Source organism: Equus przewalskii, chromosome 6 (genome assembly GCF_037783145.1).
Source record: "Equus przewalskii isolate Varuska chromosome 6, EquPr2, whole genome shotgun sequence".
Taxonomy (NCBI): domain Eukaryota; kingdom Metazoa; phylum Chordata; class Mammalia; order Perissodactyla; family Equidae; genus Equus; species Equus przewalskii.
This window is the reverse complement of record NC_091836.1, coordinates 53007500-53029326: the sequence shown is the minus strand read 5'-3', so window position 1 is coordinate 53029326 and position 21827 is coordinate 53007500. Positions and strand designations below refer to the sequence as shown.

The following is a 21827-nucleotide window of genomic DNA, read 5'->3' as shown; positions in this document are numbered from 1 at the left end:
CAAGACGTGGCACCCTAGGGTGACATCTTGGAGGGGGAGCCTGTTTCTCCCTGAATTTGGGCACGCTTGCTCCCTTGGCTGGCCTGGTGCGTGCAAGCCTCAGCAATGCCTCCAGGCACTGAGTGAATAAGCAGGCGGGAGGACCCCCGGCCTTGTTGGGGGTATCCAGGAGGCTTCTGGGAGGAGGCGACGTTTGTGCTGAGACTGCAGGGTGAGTTGCAGTTAACCAGGTGAAGCGGGGAGGGGAGGGTACACTGGCAGAGGAAACTGCTCTAGCCAAGACCCCAAGATGGGAAGATGGCGGGGACAGCGAGGGACTTCCAAGAAGCCAGTGCGGCCAGAGCGGCCGCAGTGATGGGGAGTGTGGTGGCCACGACAGCGGCTGCCAGACCCTGTGGCTTCAAGAGCCTCCGTGAGAAGCTGTATATTTATCCTAAAATCACTGGGCTCTAGTCTGTGTTGGTAAAACTCCCCTTCGGGCTGCTAGGGACGATCTGTGAGGGACTGTGGCCACGTCCAGGCCGGGGCAGGGGCCGAAAGTGACCAGACGCACTGACACGTACACCCCTGCGCAGAAATCTACACAAGACAGGACTTTATTGATGGAGGGCTTCCTGGCGAGGGGTGTGGGCCCCAGGGCAGGGCCTGTAGCACCATGATGAGGACGGCCTGGATGTTGGGGTCCCCCTGGGGCAGGCAGGGCAGAGGGTGGGGTGGATCTTCCCAGCTCTGCCTCACCTCTGTAGCTGGTCTGCTCAGGGGGAGGGTGGCAGGGAGCTGGTGCTAACCCCCTCCCCCATAACGGACATAGACCCCCCCCAACGCCCCCCCCCCCCCAGCTCAGAGTGGAGGGATAGGGCAGTGCTAGGGCGGGGGGCAGGGCACCGACTGACCCCCCTCCCCACCCCCACTCTTCACAGTACATATTCCGATCAAAGGTGGGGAGGCGTGTCGGGGGCTCCCTAGGGATGGGTGAAAAGGGTGCTAAGGCGAACGGTTGTGGACTCCTTAAACCCACCCTGGAGGGGGTCTCATTATGAACTGGGAGAGGGGCAGAGGAGGGGCCCTGGGGGTGGCCAGAGGCCCTGCAGGGGTTCCCAATAAATAACTTCCGGCTTCATCTCACCCTCCCCTCCCAGCCCCCACCCCCTCGGGCTCCTTCAGGCCGGGGACCACCCCCCCTCCCCGCCCCCAGCCGGCGCCCAGCTGTGGCTCCGGGGGCCGCGCGCCCCCTAGCGGCCCTGGCAGGTTTTGCAGCACATCTGGCGGAAGTAGGCTCGGCTGCAGAACTGAAATTTGAGCACCAGGGGGCAGTAGGCGACCTTGTTCACATCCTTGCATTCTGGAGGGGGCGGGAGAAGAGGGTGGGGGGATCAGGTGTCAGCGTCCCTCCCCTGCAGGGGCGCGTCTCTGCCCGCACAGCACTTCCTAGCTTCTCTGTGCCTCGGTTTCCTCACCTGTCAAAGGGGGCTTATCGTAGTAACTATGTCATCAGGCTGTTTGAGGATTTTGAGAGAGAGGGAACTCAGGGTCTGGGGGCTCAGACACAGTATTAAATCCCAAGAAAAATATTCGTATTCAACGATCCTTTAGATTTGTTTGGGGCTGTAACACTTGCTCATTTCCCTTTGTCATAGACTGAGGACCTTGAGCTCTGGTCCCTCCTTTTCAGGGTATTTGTGTATTTCGTGTTCATGGTAACTGACAATCTGTTCACGACCAGGACGTGGGCTCCCACCTAGTGGCCAGCGGTGTATGACCGGGCCTGGAGCTTCCTATGGATTATCTTATTCCATCTCCCTAATGTGGCACCCCCTCACGTGACCATGTTATTTACCACCCTTGACAGATGAGGAAAGGAAGGCACAGAAGTGGGAAGTGAAGGCAGTTTGGTTCCAATGCCTGGAGGAAGTAATCTATTGCTCTCTATGAAAAAAATTGACTTAGGTAGGAAAAAAGGGTATGTTTAAATCAGTGTTTCTCAAGGGGATGCGATTTTGCCTCCCCGGGGACATTTGGCCATGTCTGGAGACATTTTGCTTGTCACCACATGGGGGAGGCGTGCTCTGGCATCCAGAGGGTGGAGGCCAAGGGATGCTGGTCGACATCCTCCGAGGCACAGGGCAGCTCCCACGACACAGAATCACGTGGCCCAAAATGTCAATTGTGCCTGAGGTTGAGAAACTGATTTAAAGAAAAAATATTAGGCGAATAATGCTATAGGTGGAGGTAAACAGGGCGAAGGTGATGGAGGTGGTTGGGAGAATGACTCAAGTTTGGGCACGCAGAAGGATCAGGTAACTAAAATGCTTTCGGTATACAGTGGCACTTAATAAATGTTTGCAGGGAGGGGATGGTGAAACATGGCTTGGAGAAGACAGAGAAGGGCATTTTGGTAGTTGGAGAAGGTCTAGGGTCAATGGTCAGGACTCCCACGCTCTCCTGTGGCTTCCTCCAGACAGGGCCCTCCTGGTGCTCCGTGGCCTCCCACCCCACGTACCTTCGGGACCGTCCCCAGGGGGCGCGCTGTCGCACTTGGCCTCACATTGCTGCGTGGTGGGTGGCCGCAGCGCCTCGGCGCACTCGCGCGACGGCTGGCCGGTGTGGCTGGAGCAGCGCACGACGCGCTGCTGCTGCCCGACGCCGCAGGGCGCGGAGCACTGTGGGGAGCGGCCGCTGAGTAGCCGCAGGGCCGCCCCTCCCCCAACCCCCGCCCTCGCCCCCCAGGGCGCGCCCACCTACCTCTCCCCAATCGCCCGCCACCCAGCGAGCCGGCGGGCAGCGGCGCAAGTTGCAGCGCATGGTGGCCGGAGGCTTGGCTGCGGGCGAGCAGTGCGCGGGGGGCAGCGTGGCGCGGTGGTCTGCGCTCTTGCAAAGGACCACGCGGTGGCGGAGGCCCGGCCCGCAGCTGGGGGTGCACTGTGGTTGGAGGAGGCGGTTCACGCTCAGGGGGCGCCCCCGTCCCCGCACGCACAGGGAGTGTGGAGGATGCTGGTCCAGTGGGAAGTGAAGAGGGGCGAGCTAACCTCGGGCCAGCGGAGCGTGGTCCACTAAGGCTAGCGGGAGGGGCTCGTGACGGCGGAGAGGCGCCTCAGCGGGCACCCGACACGGGCACCCCAGCCCCTGTCGGGAGGCGCAGAGGGAGAGGGTTGGGCACGTGAGGGAAAGGGCCGCTGACCTCCGACCAGTCGAGGGCGGCCCACTCGGGCGGGCAGGCGGGGCCGTGGCAGGCCTCCAGGACCGGCGGGCGCGGCTGCGGGCACGCGCTGTCGTCCAGCGCCTTCTCCTCGGCGGCCGACACGCGGCGCTGGCACACGACCGAGCGGCTGCGCACGCCCGCATCACAGCTGCGGCTGCAGCGCGTCCAGTTCCCTACAGCCCAGCTGTGGGATGGGGGCGGAGGTCTGAGAGCACGCACGCTGACCCTGGGGCACTCACATATCCTCCACCTCCCCAACATCCAGGATCATTAGGGAAACCGGCACGGGGACGATGGGTGCTCCTGTGGGGAGCACCCTGAACCCCCAACTCGGGACATCATTACTCTGTATCCACGCCAGGGCGAGGTGACCACCTGGACTTGACTAGGGAGCATCATTGTTCTGACTCTGACTCCAGGAGAGCCCTGGCCCCACCTCGGGGAGCACTGTCACCCCAATTCTGGGAGTACTCACTCCTCTGATCTCAGCCACCTGGCCACTTCTGCCCTTGTCCCCCGGACCCTGCACCCCAGCGGGTACTCACTCGGGAGGGCAGGGCTCTGTGTTACAGGCTCGCTGTCTCTTGGGCAGCTTGCTGTGGGCGCTGCAGTGGTGGGGGGCCACGGCCGAGCTGTCCAGCTGATTGCGACACTCCACGGCCTGCACCTGGCTGCCTGGGGGCGGGCGAGAGGCCCGCTCAGCCCTGCCCAGCCCAGAAGGTCAGCCGGGTGACCAGTGCCTGCCCCCCCCGGTTCCCCCGGGCCTCACCGCCCGCACACTGGGCTGAGCACTTGGTCCAGGGCGCATAGTGCCAGGAGTAGGGGGGCAGCGCGTCGCGGGCGATGGGCGCATTGAAGCGGTAGCGGAGGGCAGGCAGCTCTGTCCGGGCCAGTACCTGGGGGGGGGGATCATCAAAGGGAAGTCAAGCTCGAGTCCCCAAAAGGATGCCAACCTTCTCCCGCCCCTTGCTCCCAGCCCTGCCGTTACCATGACGATGAGAGATGCATTAATGGGTCCCAGGGCTTCTAAGCTCTGCGTGTTATTTGGCCCCTGTCGCAGCTGAAAGGTGGTCCCAGCCAGGGGCAGGCGGTGGGGTTGGGGGGTCCCGGGCAGCCCCTCCAGCAGCAAGGACTCCTGGTCCCCCTTCAGGGCTGGGGGACAGGACAGGGGTCAGAACTCCAGCCACACTGACACCCCTGTTGACCCCTCGTCCCCATCCCCCCACCTCCAGCTCACCCAGGTGACTGACGGAGAGGTTCAGGTCCTGGATGAAAATGTGGACGGAGCCTTTGGGGATCCAGACGACTTCCTCGTACCCTGGACAGCGGAGCTCAGATGGTGCCCACTCCGCCCGTCCCCCACACTCCCCTGCCTCCCCTATCCCTGGTCCCTGACGACAGCGGCTAACCATTACGGCCCTAAGTGCTTACAAGGACATCCCACTGCATCCCCAGCTATGGCCCTGTGATGCAGATGTGTCGTCATGCCCATTTTACAGATGACAAAACTGAGGCTCAGAGAGGCCAAGCAACTCAACCAGCTAGGAAGTGGCTGGGCTGGGATTCGAACCCAAACTTTCCTGTCTGTCTAACCACGAAAATGGGCTGACCGGCTCCCAACCCCCAACAAGCAACAGGGCTGGGCCTGGGCAGAGGGAAGGGAGGACCATAGAGGCCCTGACCCACACAGGGTGACATGGTGGCTTCAGCAGTCAGAGTTAGGCGGCAGTGGGCTGCACTGCTTAGTCGCTGTCCACGTGTGCCCCCCATGAGCCCTGGTTTATCTGCTTGCCCCCTGAACCCCACACTTGGGCCTCACTGTGTGTTGGTCCCATGAGCCCACCTTCCCATCCCCCACTCCCTGGGGGTCTCACTCCCTCAGCCCAAGGCTGGGAAGGGCTCAGATGTCCCCTCTCCTGGTAAGCCTTTTCCACTAGCACAGAGAATTCCTCAGCCCCCTTGGCTCACAGGCTTGGAGACTGTCCCTCCCACCCCCCCAGACCCGCTTGAGACCCCCAGGGTGGGGGAGGGGAGAGATTTAGGTGCTTAGGTTTAGGCACCAGAGCCCAAGCCAGTCCCTGACCCTGATCTGGGGCATGGCTGTGGTCCCCCCTGGAACTTTTTCTGGGGATCCCGGACATCCCACTGTGTCCCTGAGTCTGAGGAGATGCTGATCCTGGCTACTGGGCTGGGGTCAGCCCCGCCCCCAAATACCAAGTGGGGTGTGAGCGAGGGAAGCGGGGTCCCTCACCGGCCCCAGGCAGGGCTGCGCTGAAGACCCCCTCGATGGTTTCGCACGCACTGCCGTCGCCCCCGCACACCCGGCACTTGTCCTCGCGCACGTCGGAGCCCAGGACCCGGTCGCAGCCCACGTGCTGGGGAGAGCAGTGGGGGTGGGGGTGTGAGTGAGGCCCTCGCCCCGTCCCCCACGCCCTTCCCTCTCTCTGGGGGTCCCCTCTACCTTGCACTCGCCGCTGACGCAAATGTCCACCGTGTCCGGGCGGCAGGGCGTTCCATCCACCACCGCCGCTGCCCTCTCAGTGTAGAAGTTGAAGCCTTCGGCCAGGCACGTGAGGGAGCAGGCCTTCACGCCCCCTGGGGGGCCCGGCCCCATCAGAGCGAGGGCCAGGCTGCCCTGGGACTCCCTGTTCGAGGCCCAGAAGGACCGACCCCCAGACCCAAGAAGGATGGGCAGGTTGGGCAGAGGGAGTGGGAGTTCCCAGCGTCGGGTCAAGGCACCGTTGAGCCGTATCCGGGCACTCTGGCTCCTTGGGTGAGGGGAGGGCTCAGGGCCGACCCCACCATGCTGTATCCACTTGCTGCACTCCACTGTCCCCCAGCCTCCTGAGTCCCCCACTCACCTCCTCGGTACGTCTTCCACGTGTAGAATTTTCCACGGAACGGGACGCTGTCAAATTCGGAACATTGCATTTCCCTGAAGTCCTGGGAGCCTGGGGGACAGTCCTGGGGGTACCGGAGGGGAGATGGGGGGAGATCAGGGTTGGAAGGAAGGAGCTGGGGCAGAGGCCCAGGGTGCAGAACAAATTATCAGAATAGGGATGGGTTGGAGGAGTGAGGCTGGAGGCAGGAGGCCAGGGAGGAGGCTGTGAACGTCCAGATGAGACTGGACGGTGGCCAGACCTACATCCAGGCAGAGGGCCGGAGGACAGGTGCATCTGAGACGGGACTAGGGCATGCTGGGGATGGTGCCTGGGTTTCTGGTCTCAGACCGTGGGGCCCTTCTTGAGAGAGAGGGCCTAGAAAGGAGCGGGGTCCACTGTGCGAGGGGCATGTGGACCCTGGGAGGCAGGAGCCCCCCCAAGATGGGGGCTGGGAAGACCACCCCTCGCTCAGAAGTCCTCCCCCTTCTCTGAGCACCCCCCACTGCAGTAGCCTCTCGTGCTTATAAGACCCGTTTACACCCAGGACTCCGCCGTGGGGAACCCCAACATTTCAAAAAGGAGCAGCAAAGAAGCTGAGAAGAGGAACAGAAGGCGCAGCCTGAGAGAGGCTGGTGATGCAGGCGAGGCGGGAGTTTTGGACAGGAGGCGGTGGTCACCGGCGGAGGACAAAAACGTGGCCACTGGGTCTGGTGGCAGGGAGCGGGGCTCCTTGGCGAAATTGGGCTGTGAAGGGAGGGGGCGGGGTGCCCTATAGCTGGAGGGGGTTGTGGGGGTCAAGCAATTATTTCCAGGTGGGAGACACCTGCAGAAAGGGAGGGAGCCAGGTCCCGAGGGGGGGGGGCGAGAGGGAGGAGGCGGGACCGGGGGCCCAGCGGCAGGTGGGGGTGGGGAGGCGTAGGGAGGGCAGGGAGGGGAGGCGGTGGCCGCTGCAGATTCCTGAGATCCGGCGCAGGCTCGGTGGTGGTGCGCCTCTCTTCCGAGGACAGGAGGGGCCGAGGGTACCGGCTCGGGGTCCTGGGGGAACTCACATCAGTGTTGCAGGAGCGGTGCCGCCGCCTTTCGCCCAGGCAGTACTTGCCCCCGATGGTTGGCCTGGAGGGGGTGGGAGCACAGGAGAGAGATGGGGCAGGAGGAACAGGGGGCCGGGGCCGCTCCACTCTCCTTGCAGGGAGTCCTGAGGGCTGACCTGGGACTGTCACAGTGACGGCTGGAAGAGGACACGCCACCGCCGCACGTCCGGCTGCAGTCGCCCCACGGGGTCCACGGGCCCCAGGCCCCATCCACGCCCTCGGGCCGCGACCCGAAGGGGACGCACACCCGCTTATAACACCACTGCGGGGAGGATGGGGAGGGGTGAGTCAGGCTCCGCGGACTCGAAGCGCCCCTTCCTGGCCCCCTCTACCTCCCCCAGCTGGAGGTTTCAGCCCCTTGGGATGAGGCGGAAGGAGGTGGGGTCTGAGGCCTGGGATGCAGTCAAGTAACATAGAGGCGTGGTCAGGGAGCGAGATGCCGCCTAAGAAGGGGCGTGGCTTAAGCATAGGGTCACGAACAAGGGTGAAGCCAGCGCGAGGACAAGCGTGCGGGGCGTGGCTTGAGACGGGGAGGGGGTGCGGCCTCAGCCCAGCGAGACACACGGGGCGGGGCCTGCGGGCAGGAGGCGTGGCCAGAACCGCCCGGAGAACGCGAGGCAGCACGGGTGGGCGTGGCTCAAGGGCAGGGGGCGGGGCCCAGCTGCGGGCCTGGCCGGCGCTCACCCCCTTGTCGATGGTGTGTGTCTGGCACAGCGTGCCCTCGGCGGCCGGGATGCTGTTGGTGATGCACCGGTTGCTCTTGCTCAGACACCACAGCTCGCTGCAGACCTCCTGCGGGCCGAGGCGCCCGCTCAGGCTCGCCCTCCTCCCTCCTCCCTCGGGCAGCCCTCCCGGCTCGGGAGAACCCAGGCGACCTGCTCACCGCCGGCTTGGCAGTGGGGCCCCAGCACGCCTTTTCTGGGTCTCAAATGAGTCTTCTTGGTTCCCCTTGCTGGGCATGCCCTGGGACCTCTCCTCTGCTTCTAGGCTGCCCACCTACGTGTGCCATAACCTCTCTTAGGCATTATCCCTATTTTATCGAGAGAAAGCGAAGGCTCAGAGGGATAAGGTCACTAGCTAGAGGTCACACAGCTACTATGGGGCAGCCAGGATTCTAACCCAGACCTTTGATCACACAGTCTGTGATCTAATCCTTCTGCGGTTCAGCCCCTCGGGCCTCCTGAGTTTCTAGAAGGAAATTTGAGACCTGCTGAGGCCTGAAGATGAAGGATTCTGGAGTTCTTTTTAGGATGGGCAAAGCAGCCCACGTTGGAACAGCGGTTCTGAAAAGTCGGGCCTGGAAGATGGCTAAGGTTAAGGCCTTCACGTTTAATTTTTTCCAGCTGGTGATTTCCTTGTCCCCCCCCCCCCCCCCCCCCACCTAAGCTGGGGAAACTCCCAAAGCTTTTAGTCGATGGAAGGTTGGGAGGGGACAAGGCCAGGCTGGGTCCGTGTGGGACGTTTCTTTACTTCCCCCAGTGAAATGTCAGCCCACTTTCTTCCTGTCTGAAGACAGCTTGGGCTGGCCCAGGCCCTGGGAACAAGTCCTGTCCATGGCAGGAAGCTGGGCCAGTCCTAGGGAGTCAACCTGACCCTTTAAGTTCAGGTTAATATCCCTGAACAAGCCCCATGGGGTTCACGTGTGGCCAAATCTGGCCCTGGAGCCCCAGGCTGTTCCCTCTGAGAAATGGAGATCCTTCTGTCCCCTTTTCATAAAATCGCGTGTCATCTCCTCTTTGAACCTAATCCTTCCAAGTTTTGAAGATTTGGGATTGGACCCATCAATGGCCATAGGAAGGGACTTCTCCTGAGTCAGCCTTTGAGAAACACCTGCATACACACGAGAAACTGGGAGGGTTGTTCTCAAATCCACTCCCTCAGATGTCTTCCAGAGTCCCTGCCCTCTGCCCCTTCAGAGGACACTTCTCAGCTAAAAGCTCAGCCAGATTTTCTGGCTTCCCTTGGCTTGTGTCCTCCTGGCCATTTATAAAAATATCACCGGCCGGATCCCACTTCTGACACCTCTTCAAAGAGCTGCCTCTTCCAGCCCTGCTTTTCCTCCCCTCCCCGAGGAGGCACTGTGGTGCATGTGAATGAGTTCTGGCCACTCTGGGAGCCTTGAGCTCTGCCACTGACTTGCAACGCATTTCCTCTCTCTGGATCTCAGTGTCCTCATCTACAAGATGGGCCTTGCCTCCATACAAAGCGAGAGGCATGACGGAGTAGATATTTAAGGGCATGCATAAATGCCCTGTTCTTGAGGAAAAAGGACCACAGATATCTCTGGACCAGGAACTAGGGCCAGCTCCTTACACATATTGACCGATTGACATGTAGTCAATAATCCCCCCCTTTGCCAGGAGGGCCGGGAAGATGTTCCTTGGAGAAATAAAAGGAAGAATCAATTCAACATACATCCAGCACTGGTCCATGCTTGACATTCTGACCCTTCCCCCACCCCTTTATAAAATGTGGAGTCCGAGAAAGATCTGGATTCTAATCCCAGCTCTGCCATGTTCTCAAATCGTGACTTTGGGCAAGGTATGCTCCTCATGCCTCAGTCCTTTCATCTGTAACGTGGGGAGAATAGGCTTGTCGGGTGTTTAAATGAGATGATACATGTCACGTACTTAGCACGTAGTGAGTGTTCAGTAAATGTCGGCCATCGTCATCATTGTTAGGATACCTGGGGCACACCGGTTGTTCAAGGGTAGCTTCAGAATTCTTTAGAAATTTGTTAGAGGGCACTGTGGTTACCAGCCAAGTTAGGGTAAGGGGGGTAAGAGTGGGATGTCAATTAAATATAAGCCGATCCAGGGTTTGTCTCCTTGTCTTGCACTGGAATGAAGTAAGGGCATTTTAACAGCTGCCTGCTCTCTGTTTTGAGTTAACTTGGCATTAGCTCGCACATGATCGTCCCAACTCTGACCTTTTGAGTCTTGAGGGCGTGGAGGATCGGACCAGGTCTGGGCTACTAGAGCTGAGGCTGTGAGGAGGTGGGGAGTGTGTTTAGGGCACTGGGGGAGGCGGGCAGTGGAGGTGCAGACCCCAGCTGAGCCAGTGGCCGCTGGTGGCTCTGAAGCAGGGAGCCAGCAGGCCTCCAGCTCTGGACGGAGGACCCCGGTTCACTTCTCTATGCATGGATGGGGCTTTGCGAGCCGAGTTTAAATCTCTGGAAGGAGTGGGGAGGGGTCAGGAGGCTCAGAGCTCGTCCAGCCAAGGATTGGGGCCAGGAGAGCTCGTGAACCAGTCGGTGGGGGATGCAAGGAGTGAAGACAGGGCACCCCTGGAAGGCTCTGTCCCGTTTTTCTGCCAAGTGGGGAAAATGGTTCATTCTCAGGGAAACTATTTCCACCAAGTCTGGATGTCTGGCCCAGGGAGGGGTCTTGGGACAGCAAAAGGTGGCCTCGCAGGCTGTGCCCAGCCCAGCCCCAAGTTGGAGCGGTGACCCGGGAGACCCCGTTCTTGTTCCCAATCACTGTCTGGTTGCTTGTGACATTGACCCCATGCACTTCTGTTCCGCCAGCCCCCACGGGGGCTCAACCCCCTTCCTGGCTCTCCCACTGCCACTGCCCGGGGGGGGGGGGATGGGGTGCCCATGTGGAGTTTCCCACTCCCTGTGACCAGCCCCCGGTGGTCGCGGCCCCCTCCCCTCCCAGGAAGGAAAGCAGGAAGTCTCTCTCTACCCCGTATTTACACTGACGCGATTTGACTCCATGCTGGAAGCGGCACTGCTCGTCGGCGTCGTAGGCCTGGCCGGGCGCCACCGTTGGGTACACGAAGTCCTGTCTGGGGGGCCGGTTGTTCAGGCAGAGCCCCAGGCCTGAGCTGTGGTGAGAAGAAAGCAGCTGTCAGGCTGGGGGGCTGCAGGCCAAAAGCTCAGGGGTCCCAGCTGGGTGGGAGCTCCGGGGGGGCAGCCCTGTAGGTGATGGGGCCCTTCTCAGAGGCAGTTCCGATTTCCAGAGGCCCCCACCCCCAAAGTGAGTGGACAGGTCAGGCAGGGACATCCTCACTCCAGAAAGCTGGTGATGTAGTCGCGGCTGCAGGATGACCACACGAACGGGTTGGTCTTCATGGTGATGTGGGCGGCCATGAGCTTCGCCGGGTCCTGGCCACGGGCCCCGCAGCTGTTCCCCACGCCGTCGTGGTTCATGCCAAACCTGGGGAAGACGGTGTCGGCTCTGCCGGGTGCCAGGGGACCTGCTCAGCCCCTCCCGTCCTCCCCGTCCTGTGCCCCTGGCCTCACGTGTGTCCGATCTCATGGGCGATGGTGAATGCCGTGGCCAGGCCAATGTCCTCGTTGATGCTGCAACTTCTCTCTCGCTCGCACATCCCGCCCACGGGGGCCAAGCCTGGGAAACGGGCACGTGGGGTGGGGCTGGGGGCTCAGGGCTGTGCCGGCTGTCCCTGTCCACCCTGCCAGGTCTCCCCCACCACCAGGGCCAGGGTCACCCAGCCCACTGCCTTCACAGGTGCCTGAAACCTCCAGGGTGCGGGTACCTAGTGTGCCACAAGGTTTGTTCTTGTAGATGCAGATGTCATAGCTGTGGAAGGAGAGGGGGACAGTGAGGGGGCTGGGCTGCCTCCCTCAGCCCTGCGGATGCCACCGTGCCCATCTCTGGGGGCTGAGCTCTGCCTGGGAGGCGCTGTCTGCCTCTCACCTGAGCCTCATGCTCTGCTCCCAGCTGGCCTGGGTGCATGAGTGACGGACTGACTGAATGAAGGTAAGAGTGAGTGAATGAGTGCGTCCGTGCCCAAAGGGCCAACACTTGCCTCCCCATATTCTCCAGTTCCCAGTAGCCCCTCCCCATCCCTGCAACCCAAGGGGGCGACTGAATAGTTCTAGCATCTTGCATCTCCCAGCAGAAGTGATCCCCTGCTTGGACCCGGATGGTCCCCTGGACCCCATGTTCCCCCGCCCACCCCTCACCGCGTGATGAGCACCGCTGTATCATGGTTGGCCACGCCGTTCTCTGGAATGGCGTTGCCATGGCCGCTGCGGTTCACGATGGATTTCTGCCACTTACAGAAGCTGTCCAGGGACTTCCCGGCATGGTGGGTGATCTCCAAGGTGGGCTGAGGATGGGGAGAGTGAGGTGCATGGGCGCCGGCCCCCCATGGGGAGGGCAGGCAGCACGGGTGTGCAGGGGGAGGAGCGGGGCCCCCGCACCTGGTCCTCTGTGAGCAGGATGAGGCGTGTCACCAGGATATTAACGATGTTGCCCAGACTTGAGTCCTGGAAAAGTTTGGCAACCTGACCTCCAAGAAACAAGAGAGACCGAGTCTTAAGAGGGGCCCAGGACAGAAAACGAAAGCCAAAATAATGACAATAGCTTGTTTTCATCACCGCCTACTGTGTGCCAGGACTCACACTAAGCCTACTGTGTACATCTTTGCATGAGTAGGTACTATTATCACTCCCATTTTACAGATGGGCAACCTGGTGCACAGAGATGCACAGAGAGCTGAGGACACGGAGCTTGGAGGTGCCATAAGTGGGATTCAAGTCCTGTAAGCCTGCCTGCAAAGCTCTGGTTGCTTACCAGTACATTTCTTTCTGAACCACGCCCGTTCGGCTTGTCTACTTGTCCTCCATCCCTCTCTGCTCATCATCCCACCCCCGCTGCCTCTGCCCAGAGGTGGCCTGAGGGATGTGTGCATCTGGCCTCACTCCATGGCTGTCTGAAGGTACCAATTTGGCCACCACAGGAAGGTCAAACCGTGGGGGCAGGAAGCTCTGGAGACAGTGGTCTGAGGGGAGGAGGAAGTGGCCCAAGGGTGAGTGGGCACAGATGATGGAGGCCACTCCGTGCAATGATCTTGGAGTCCTGGACCATCACTGACATATGCGGAAATCTCTAGAAACCCAGGCAGGTTGTAGGACTCCTTCAAAGCCCAGCGGAGGGAGGCAGGGCCGGGCCAGAACATGGTGGTATCAGAGCCGATGTTATGTCAACATACTGGGCCATCTGTCTGTCTGCTAGACTTTTTCTCTTCCCTTTTTGCTTCAGTGAAACAAGGGCGCCCCTCATCAAGCCAGGTGCTCTATCTGGCTTCCCTCCCACCGAGTCTTGCCCTCTGCAGTAGATACTATTATAACCCCATCTTACAGAGGTGGAAACCGAGGCTCGGAGAGGTCCAGAGTCTTGATCAGGACCTAGCGTGGCCATTGAGTATACGTGAGTGTGGGTCAGTGTGGTCAGCCCGCATGAATTTATAGGCAGGTGCTTGAGCGAGAACTCTGCATGAGTCCCGATGTGTGCCCATGTGTGTACCGCTAACCTCAACAAGTACCTGCAAGCCGCGGGTTTATTTTTCAACAGCAAACAATTACGTGGCGCCTACCCTGAGCCATGCGCTGTCTAAGTGCTTTATCAATTCACTATGTCCACCTTTGCCCTATTATACCCATTTTACAGATGGGTCGACCAAGGCAGAGAGGTGGAGTAACCTGCCCAAGGGCGCACAGCTAAAAAGGGGCAGATGCTCCTAGCCACTGTGCTAGGCTACTTCTCATTCCTCATCACGGACAGCCCTCCTTTCTCACCCTGTCCCCGCTCCCTTCTGTTTCTCTGGCCTCAGGTCAGGGACTGGGGCTGGGATGGTGACATCTGCTTTCCTGACATCTGGAGGCTGGCTCCAGGTTCTCAGGGCTCCCTGCCCAGGGAGGGGGAGGCACTTACAATGTTCATGATGGCCAGCACGTACTGCTCCACGTCTCGGCGCCCATGGTAGGCTACCATCATCTTGTCAGCCACCACCAGGGTCTCCACGTAGCGCTCTCGGCTGACCGAGCGCTTCAGGCCTGGCTGGCCGCGCTCTGTCTCATTGCCCAGGGGCCTGGCGGGCGGCGGCTTCAGGGTGCGCAGCCACCACGGCCGCCCCTTCCACGGTTTCTCGTCTGGGTGGACAATTTCTGGTCATCCCGCTGCTTGCATTTATTGGCCAATTCCTGTCTGAGGGTCTATCTGGCTGTCAAACGCTCGTTCTTTTGCTCCTGGGTATCCTGGTTCTATGGATGTTCCATTACCCAGACGTCTGGTTCTACAATGACATGGCTGCTCCATCGCCAAACCGGTTGGTTGAACAGTTGCCTAGCGTCCCACGACCATCAGCAAAACTGCACAACCTCCTGACACGTATGGGTGTGGCAGCCTGCCTCACTGCTGGAACCGTGTGTTGTGCAACTTCTTGGCCTCCGACTGTGCCACTTTGTAACCAATGCACTACCCACTTGTGTGTCTTACCACCTTGACCATCCCACTGACCACCCAACTGGGACGCCATCCACTTTTCTGCCTGTACAACTGACTGCGGTTGTATGTCTGCCATTGCGTCCTATTCTCAGACTCCCGGATTACGTCACTCGGTGTTCCACATTGCCACCACCCAGCGATCCAATTTTCCAGCTGTGACCATGCTGGTAAATATTTTGCTGTTGTCTAGCTTTCTGACTCTCCCACCTCCTAAATGTACGATCACACAGCTGTCTTCCTGCAACAGGTTCTGAATGGTGGGCGAGATCTTCTTCTGTCTAGTGTTCTCACTGTGCAACTGCGTGAGTGTCTGCTACAACCACCCTGCTGTGTTAACTGTCCAATCAGACGGTAATCCTGGAGAGGGATGGTTTTACACCTGAGCATCTGTCTGGCTGTCCAGCTGCCTGTCTCGCTCACTGTTGGACCATCGGACTATGGCAATGATGGATGGGCCCTTCCACCACCTTACTGCCCTGCTGTCTGACTGTGTGCCATTCCTCTCTGCACGTAGCTGCCTGCTGACCTGGCTGGAGAGACACTGCTGCCTACCTCTGCCTTGAGGCAAAGCCGTGTAGCCCCTGTGTCCATCCCCAGACAGACAGATATACCTCTCACTCCACAGGCTGTGTCCAGGTGGGGGTGACGCAGGGAGGAACGTTTGTACACCACATGGGGGCCACTCTCCTCTGGGCCCCGGGCCCCCTTGTGCCCACTTTGCAGGGGCTCGATCAAGTATTCTTCCTCATCTGCCACAATCAGGCCATGCTGAGGGATAGAGAGCAAGACTGAGGGTTCAGATCAGGTCCTGGTTCTTAGGATCCCTGATACCCTACCTCTCTTTATGATTTCATTCTTCCTATCTTACTGGGTTTCTGCTGTTATTTCTTTTCTAATCTCTTGAGACAGATGTCCACCTCATTCATTTTCAGCCTTACGTAAGGCTACACATTTTCCTCTAAGTACTGCTTTGGCTGCATCCTAGAAAATATTAAATAGCTCAAAATACTTCAAAAATTTCCACTATGATTCCCTCTCTGACTTATATTTACAAGTGTTTTTTTTTGTTGTTGTTAAACTCCTAAACTTGTGGGCGCTTCTCCCCTGCTTCCCAGAACCCTCTGCTCACCAGGCCCCCACAGGTGCTGATGGCCACATGGGAGCTGCTGGCCTGGCCCTGCAGGTGGCCAGCGTAGAGGCAGTGGGCCCGGGCGGCCCTCTGCCAGGCCAGGCCCTCTCGAGTCCAGTACTCCACGGAGACATGCCCTGCCAGAAGGCGGGGGCTGCGGGTCAGGTTCAGCAGGAAGTGGGTGCTGGGTGCAGCCACCTTGTAGAAGAGGCGGGACTCTGCCGTGGGCCCAGTACCCCGACGCTGCCTCCGGGGGGCCGGGGGCGAGAAGGCCAGCAGTGCCCCATTGTGGTCCACTCGGGTGGGGAAGGTGATCTCATAGCTCTCCAGACTGGACAGGAACTCATCTGTGGGCGAGGGTCGGAGGCCTGGGGTGGGCCCTGGGAATGACCCACCTGTGTCCTTGCTGGTCTCACTGGCCTCTGGGTCCAGGTCACTGGCTGCAAGCCTCCAGCCTCACTGACCCCAGGACCGCCCCCAGCCCCCATCACCACCATCCCAGCCCCACTGACCCCTCCTCAGCACCTTGCTCCCTCCCCATTACCGCCCCTGGCCCACTGCTACCTTGAGACCGGAAGGCGTGCGTGACCTCGAACATGAGGCCCAGCCCCAGGGTGAGGGCCCAGCGGAGGATCTGGCAGGCGGAAGCCATAGAGGCCACGTGTCCACATGTCTCTCCCCGGCCCTGGCTGCCGGCAGCCCCCACAGCGCCGCCTTCCCGTTCACAGCCTGGGCAGCATCACCGGGCTCCTGGGAGCGGGGAGCTGGGTCAGGGGGCACCTGGTCCTGCCGCCCAGCATAGCCAGCACCAAGGTCCCTCGCCAGGCTGACGGGGGGACCTGAAGCCCCTCACCTGCACCCCTGAGGATGCCCAAGGCATTTCTCGCGGTTTGAGGATTCTGAACTCATTTCCTTAAGTCAGTAGCCCCCCTGCCCGCCCCCATCCTCCCTCCACTCTTAGGACAGGCAGGAACCTTGATTTTGTGAGTGCCCACTATAAGCCAGCTGCTGGATTGAGCCTTTTCACACCATTTCATTTCATTTCAGTCTTCCCGGGGGGACAGATGACAGACAAGTAAACGAACAGTCGAATGAGTGAGAGCAGTTCAGACTGTGACAGCTTCTTGAGAAGACGTGAAGGGGAGGCCCGGAAGCAGAGGTGCGAGGGACAAGAAGAAACCAGTCATGGCAAGAGACAGGGGGAGGTGCACCAGGCAGGGGAACAGCAGGAGCAAAGGCCCAGAGGCTGGGAGGAGCTTGTTGTGGGCCCAGGACCACAGAGGCCAGCACGGCCAGGGCAGGAGGGCAGCAAGAGGAGACTGGAATGGGACGTACTTGAGGCTGTGGTGGCCAGTGTGAATTTTCAAGCCAGATAAAACCTGCAGCCAGTGCTCGGTCCCCCTCCCCTTGGACCCTCCTGGGCCCTGTCTTGGGCTCCTCTGCCCTGGGCAGCATAATCACCCTGCCAGTGGCTGGAAACCTACACATCGTGGTCTCTGTCTCTGTGACCTCTCCTCCACCCTACATTTCCAGCCCGGCCCCCACACCCACTTCCTCTCCTTTCAGATTCTTCCTCCTTGAAGCTCCAGGGTCACTGGGGAGGCCTCAGTTTCTCCGGCATCTGCCCTAGGCCAGCCCGCGCCACAGACACCACTTTGGGCCACCACCCTGTGCCAAAGCCTCCTCCCCACTCCCGTCTCCGCCCTCCTCCTCCTCTTCTGTGCAATTTCCCGCTTAATCACACACTGTCTTATTTTCTTTGCAGCCTGGCCAAGTCTGAGAGTCGATCCCCAAACAGGGCAATTCAGCTCCTAAGGGACCGAGCCAGGTTTTCTCTAAGAAGCAGACTTAGAAGCTGACATTCCCCACTTTGGCTTGGACCCCTCCAGCGATGGGGAGCTCACTCCCAGACAGTGGGAGCTCACTCCCAGACAGTCTGGGGCCCAGTTGTTCCCTTCAGCTGGGCTGATATCTATCCCTTGGTTTCTTTTTTTTTTTTTTACCTTTTGCGGGCTTTGGTCGGTGGCGTGGTGTCGGACCCCTGTGGGGATCTTTCCCGTGGCCGCTCACTGTGTGTGAGCCTCGCTGGGCCTCAGTCGCTTCTTCTTCGGAGCCTGGACAGGGAGGAAGAAAGCAGTGAGGAGGTCAGGGGTCACTGAGGAAACCCTGCCCTTCTCCCTGCTCCTGGCGAACCCCTCTTGGATTATGTTGTCCCTCTGTTCCTAGCCCCGCCTCAAAGTTCCCTCTGCCTATTCCATCCTCAGCTAGCTCTGGATTAATCCCCATCTGGTCAGGCCCCCCTGAGCCCCCTCCTGCCTTCAGCCCCCCTCCCCCGACCCCATGCCAAGGTGGCAGCATTCTCATTGCAAATGAGGCTGGACCCCCCTCCCCCAATCCTGTCTCTCTCCTCCTTCTCCGACAGCCAGGCCTGGTGCAGAATCTTCACCCCACCGTGGCTCTGGGGCTCTGGTCCTGGCGGCAGTGTCTTCTCCTTCACCCCCCCCCCCCCCAACGTCCTCACCACTGTCCTCTGAGGCCACGCCCCTCCTCCCAACAACCTCACAGCCCCTCTTGCGCTTCTGGCCCAGGTGGGGTGTGGGGGACAATGTGGAAGGACCCAGCACAGGGGGGTGGGGGCAGGAGGAGGGGAAGTCACCTGTGCCTGGGGTGGGGAGAGGGGTCTGGAGGGGGAGGGCACACAGGGGTCTGTCAGGGCAGGGCGGGGGGGGGGGGTCTGGGGGGGGGTGGAGCACCAAGGACAGAGGCCCAGCCCAGGGGGCAGCTAGGAGGTGTGACCTGCCCAGGGCACTGGGGGTACCACAGCCATGTCTGGTGAGTCCAGGCGGGAGATGAGGCTTGTGAGTGGATAGGGGGCTCCAGGGCCTGAGACTGGCTGGGGGCACCCGATGCCAGCAGGGGATCTATCCTGCGACTGTGTGGGTGTAACCGAGTGTGAGCGACTGTATGTATGTATGTGACTTTGTGGGTGGTGTGTGCACTCGTGGGGCTGTGTGTGTGTGTGTGTGTGTGTACCCAAGCCTGGCCATTCCCCTCAGCCCCTCCTCCCAGAAGGCAGGAGGAGGCGGCCAGCGTGGGGGAGGGTGGCAACACTGGTGGAGGAAATGCCGCCAGGAAACAGCCCGGAAACAGAGGCTCCATCCCATCCCGGGGATCCTGGAGGGACCCGCAGCTCCACACCCAGACGTCCCGGCCTGGCCGGGGGTACAGGCCGCTGGGCCTCCCTGCAGAGGCCACAGCAGAGGCTGCCCAGGCAGAGGCCTCCTCCGGGCGCAGCACATCTGGCTGGCCGGCAGCAGGCAGACCCTGCCCGGATCGCGGAGCAGACAAAGGCCGCGCGGCCCGCAGGAGGAGGGGCCGGCGGCCAGCGGGTCCCCCCAACCAGCCGCTAATTAAAGGCCCTGAGCCCCAAGGGCTGGAGACATCCTGAGCCAGACGGCTGTGGCCTCGGTGCCACCAACTCAGGGGAAGTGGGCGGCGCCACTCTCACACCCAGACACACAAACACACACAGCGACGCGCACACACTGGGGGCGACCACACCTGTGCAGCTGGAGACCAACAATCGGACGCGGCAGACCCACAAAGCAGCCCCCTGCACTGCATGCACCGACACACTCACACACGCAGAGGCAAACACACGAGATACACAACTACACACTTCCCAGACCTGTGTGCACACACACACTCTTCCACACTCATTCCCACACATACATAGGCAACCCAGAGACAAACCCAGACACACAAACACACATCCGGGCCTACACGCACAGACACGTACACACTCATTTACTCACTCACACCAGACCAGGGGCAAACCCACAAAGTTACACAAAACCTTGACACACAACTCCGACACACTTACACAAAGGCATTTACACACTCCTTCCACTCAGACACTCCCAGAGACACATACACAGATGTCTGGAGATACGCACACACTCACTCAGACATTTACACACAGTCGAGGTACACACACATCGGCTCTCACACACACACAGACACACAACACCCCATCTGATCACACAAGCTCAAACACAGCCAGACACTCACACATGCAGACACAGAAGCAGTTACACGTACGTGGATATCCACACGCACCCCGACGCACACACACGCACACAGCAAACCGACCCAAACAGGCGCTCGTATGAACTCAGGGTTGCACACGCTTCTTGGGGACATCGCACAGCGCCACAGCCCCCACGGCCGGCCGGCCCAGCGTCCCACGGCCCCCAGCCACGCCCGGCCGCCGCACACACCCAGGGTCCCCCGGAGCCGCGCAGCCCGCGTCCCGCCCGCGCCTCTACCTGCGGCCGCGCGCCCGCCGGGCCTCGTCCGCTCTGGCGCCGTCTGCGCCCCGCGCGCAGGAAGGGAGGGAGCGAGCGCGGCGGCGTGGCCGGGGGAGGGGGCGCGGGGAAGGCACTTCCTGAGCCGCCTGCCAGGGTTATAAAAAACCCCCAAACCGCGCGCCGCCAGAACCCCGCCCGCCGCCGCCGCCGCCCGGCCTGGGCCGCGGGCTGGAGCCGGGCCAGGGACCCGGGCGCTCGGGCGGCCCCGCCCGGCCTGCGCCCCGCGCGGGGGCTGGGGCGTCACGGGGGGTGAGGATGGGGGAGGAGGGGGAATCGGACGGGAGGGGGTGCGATGGGGTGGGGGCGGGAGCGTAAGGTGGGAGGGTGGGGGGTGGGGAGGGAGGATGGGGGATGGGGAGGGAGGGTGGGGGATGGGGAGATTTGCGTGGGGGCGGGGAAGACTGAATGGAAAGCCAGGAGGAGGTGGGGGCCTGGAGGAGGTGGGGGCCTGGAGGAGGGGGCGGCATCGCGGGGTGCGGGAAGGGATGGGGCGCGAAGGGGATGGGGGAACGGGGGAGGGGTGGGGGAGGGGAGAGCCCACTCTCTTGCCAGCGTCCGCGGCATCGGCAACAGCTGTTATTTATTGAGGGCCGGTCCTCGCTCGAACAAGTATTTATTGGGCGCCTCCCGTGTGCCAGGCACGGTGCCCGGGACGGCTGAATAAGTCGCCGCGTGCCCCCGCCCTCCTGGAGCTCCCCGCTGGGGGTTCGACCTGCCCTGGGCCTGGCTGGGCCCATTTCGCAGAAGAGGCAACTGAGGCCAGAGCTGAGGAGCCCTGAAAGCTCCATGGGAGCTGGGGCCCCTGTGGGTTTTGCTCCATTAACGTGGAGCCAAGGCATGGACGGAGGGTGACCCGGACAGTCAGGCCGGGGTGAGATTCGACCCAAGGGGGCCGGGTGCCTGGCCAGGGGTCGGTGTGCTAGGAGGGGGAAGGGCGGTGACCCCCCAGACTTCACCCTTCTTGGCATTTTCGTGGTCTGGCCCCCAGGGAGCTAGGCAGAGCCTGGCCTGGCCTCGCCCTTGGCCAGTCTCCGTTTCTCATCCCTAAAGGGGGGGGGGGAGGGGAGAGTAATAACAGGCACTAGAGGGCGGGGGGGAGGGGAGAGAGGGGGGAGGGTTCATTCAAAACCAGAGATTTGCTTCCTTGACCTGAGCTTGGAATGGTAAGCCAGGACTCAGGCACACAGCAGGTACTCCATAAATACCAGCCTCCTGCTGGAGCTCCCATCCGACTGCAGCTTCGCCTCCCCCCCATCCTCCCCCAGGACCAGACCAGAGGGGCAGCCCACGCACCTGGTTGCTACCGACTGCCCTCCAGCCCCCATTTGAAGAACGAATCTAGGGAAACTGCGTCTGGCCTCTGCCGGCCTTCCCTCTGCCCTGAGCTGCGTCCGGTTGACCTCTGTCTCCATCCAAGAGGGGGCTGCCTTTGCATTCGCACTAAGGCTGCAAGCTCCCTCCTTCAGCCCAGTGGCTGGTCCAGCCCCCAGGCCTCAGTCTGGTGATGGGTGGCCACCAGACAGCACTGGGAAGGGCAGGGCTGTTTTGCCTTGTGAGCGCCTAGGCTCCACCTACCACTTACTAGCTGTAAACCTCTTATCGGTATTGTGTGAAACTGGCTCTTTGCATCCTTTCTTCCTCCCTGCCATGCCACAGCCCTGGATGTCCCTTGGGGTCTCCCTCTCCTTCTGAGGCTGGTCAGGGTGGGGCATGTGACTTGGCCCTAAGCCACACCCATGTCCCATTGCCTGGCCTCCTGGACTGATTAGAGCATGGGCATGTTGGCGCTTTTGCAGGGAATCGTGGGAAACAGACTTTTGCATCCTGAGTAGGATTTGAAGCTGAGTCTCCATCTTAGACAACAAAGAGAGGTCTCTTGTAAGAAGGAAACCACCAGGTG

At 60.9% G+C, this 21827-nt stretch overlaps 1 protein-coding gene across 6 annotated transcripts; it reads right to left on the bottom strand.

Annotated features, from left to right (window-relative positions):
• Window positions 1–580: 580 nt before the first annotated feature.
• ADAMTS10 (ADAM metallopeptidase with thrombospondin type 1 motif 10) lies at window positions 581–21430 on the bottom strand. 6 transcript variants are annotated; one of them, XM_070623805.1, is made up of 26 exons: window positions 21221–21430; window positions 17561–17671; window positions 16122–16307; window positions 15558–15904; window positions 15040–15196; window positions 13856–14073; window positions 12343–12426; window positions 12103–12248; window positions 11673–11716; window positions 11419–11524; window positions 11186–11332; window positions 10859–11000; window positions 7857–7964; window positions 7289–7434; window positions 7131–7194; window positions 6061–6163; window positions 5661–5794; window positions 5451–5574; window positions 4437–4517; window positions 4188–4351; window positions 3969–4095; window positions 3745–3874; window positions 3179–3383; window positions 2743–2919; window positions 2501–2660; window positions 581–1342 (listed from the first exon to the last, which is right to left on the bottom strand). In XM_070623805.1, exons 3-26 carry the CDS (start codon window positions 16207–16209, stop codon window positions 1233–1235), a joined length of 3312 nt encoding a protein of 1103 aa, XP_070479906.1. In that variant the 5' UTR covers window positions 16210–16307; window positions 17561–17671; window positions 21221–21430; the 3' UTR covers window positions 581–1232. The 6 variants fall into 6 exon arrangements, with proteins under 6 accessions (XP_070479906.1, XP_070479904.1, XP_070479907.1 ...); XM_070623803.1 differs by lacking the exon at window positions 21221–21430 and adding an exon at window positions 19886–20092; XM_070623806.1 differs by lacking the exon at window positions 21221–21430 and adding an exon at window positions 19838–19920.
• Window positions 21431–21827: the final 397 nt, after the last annotated feature.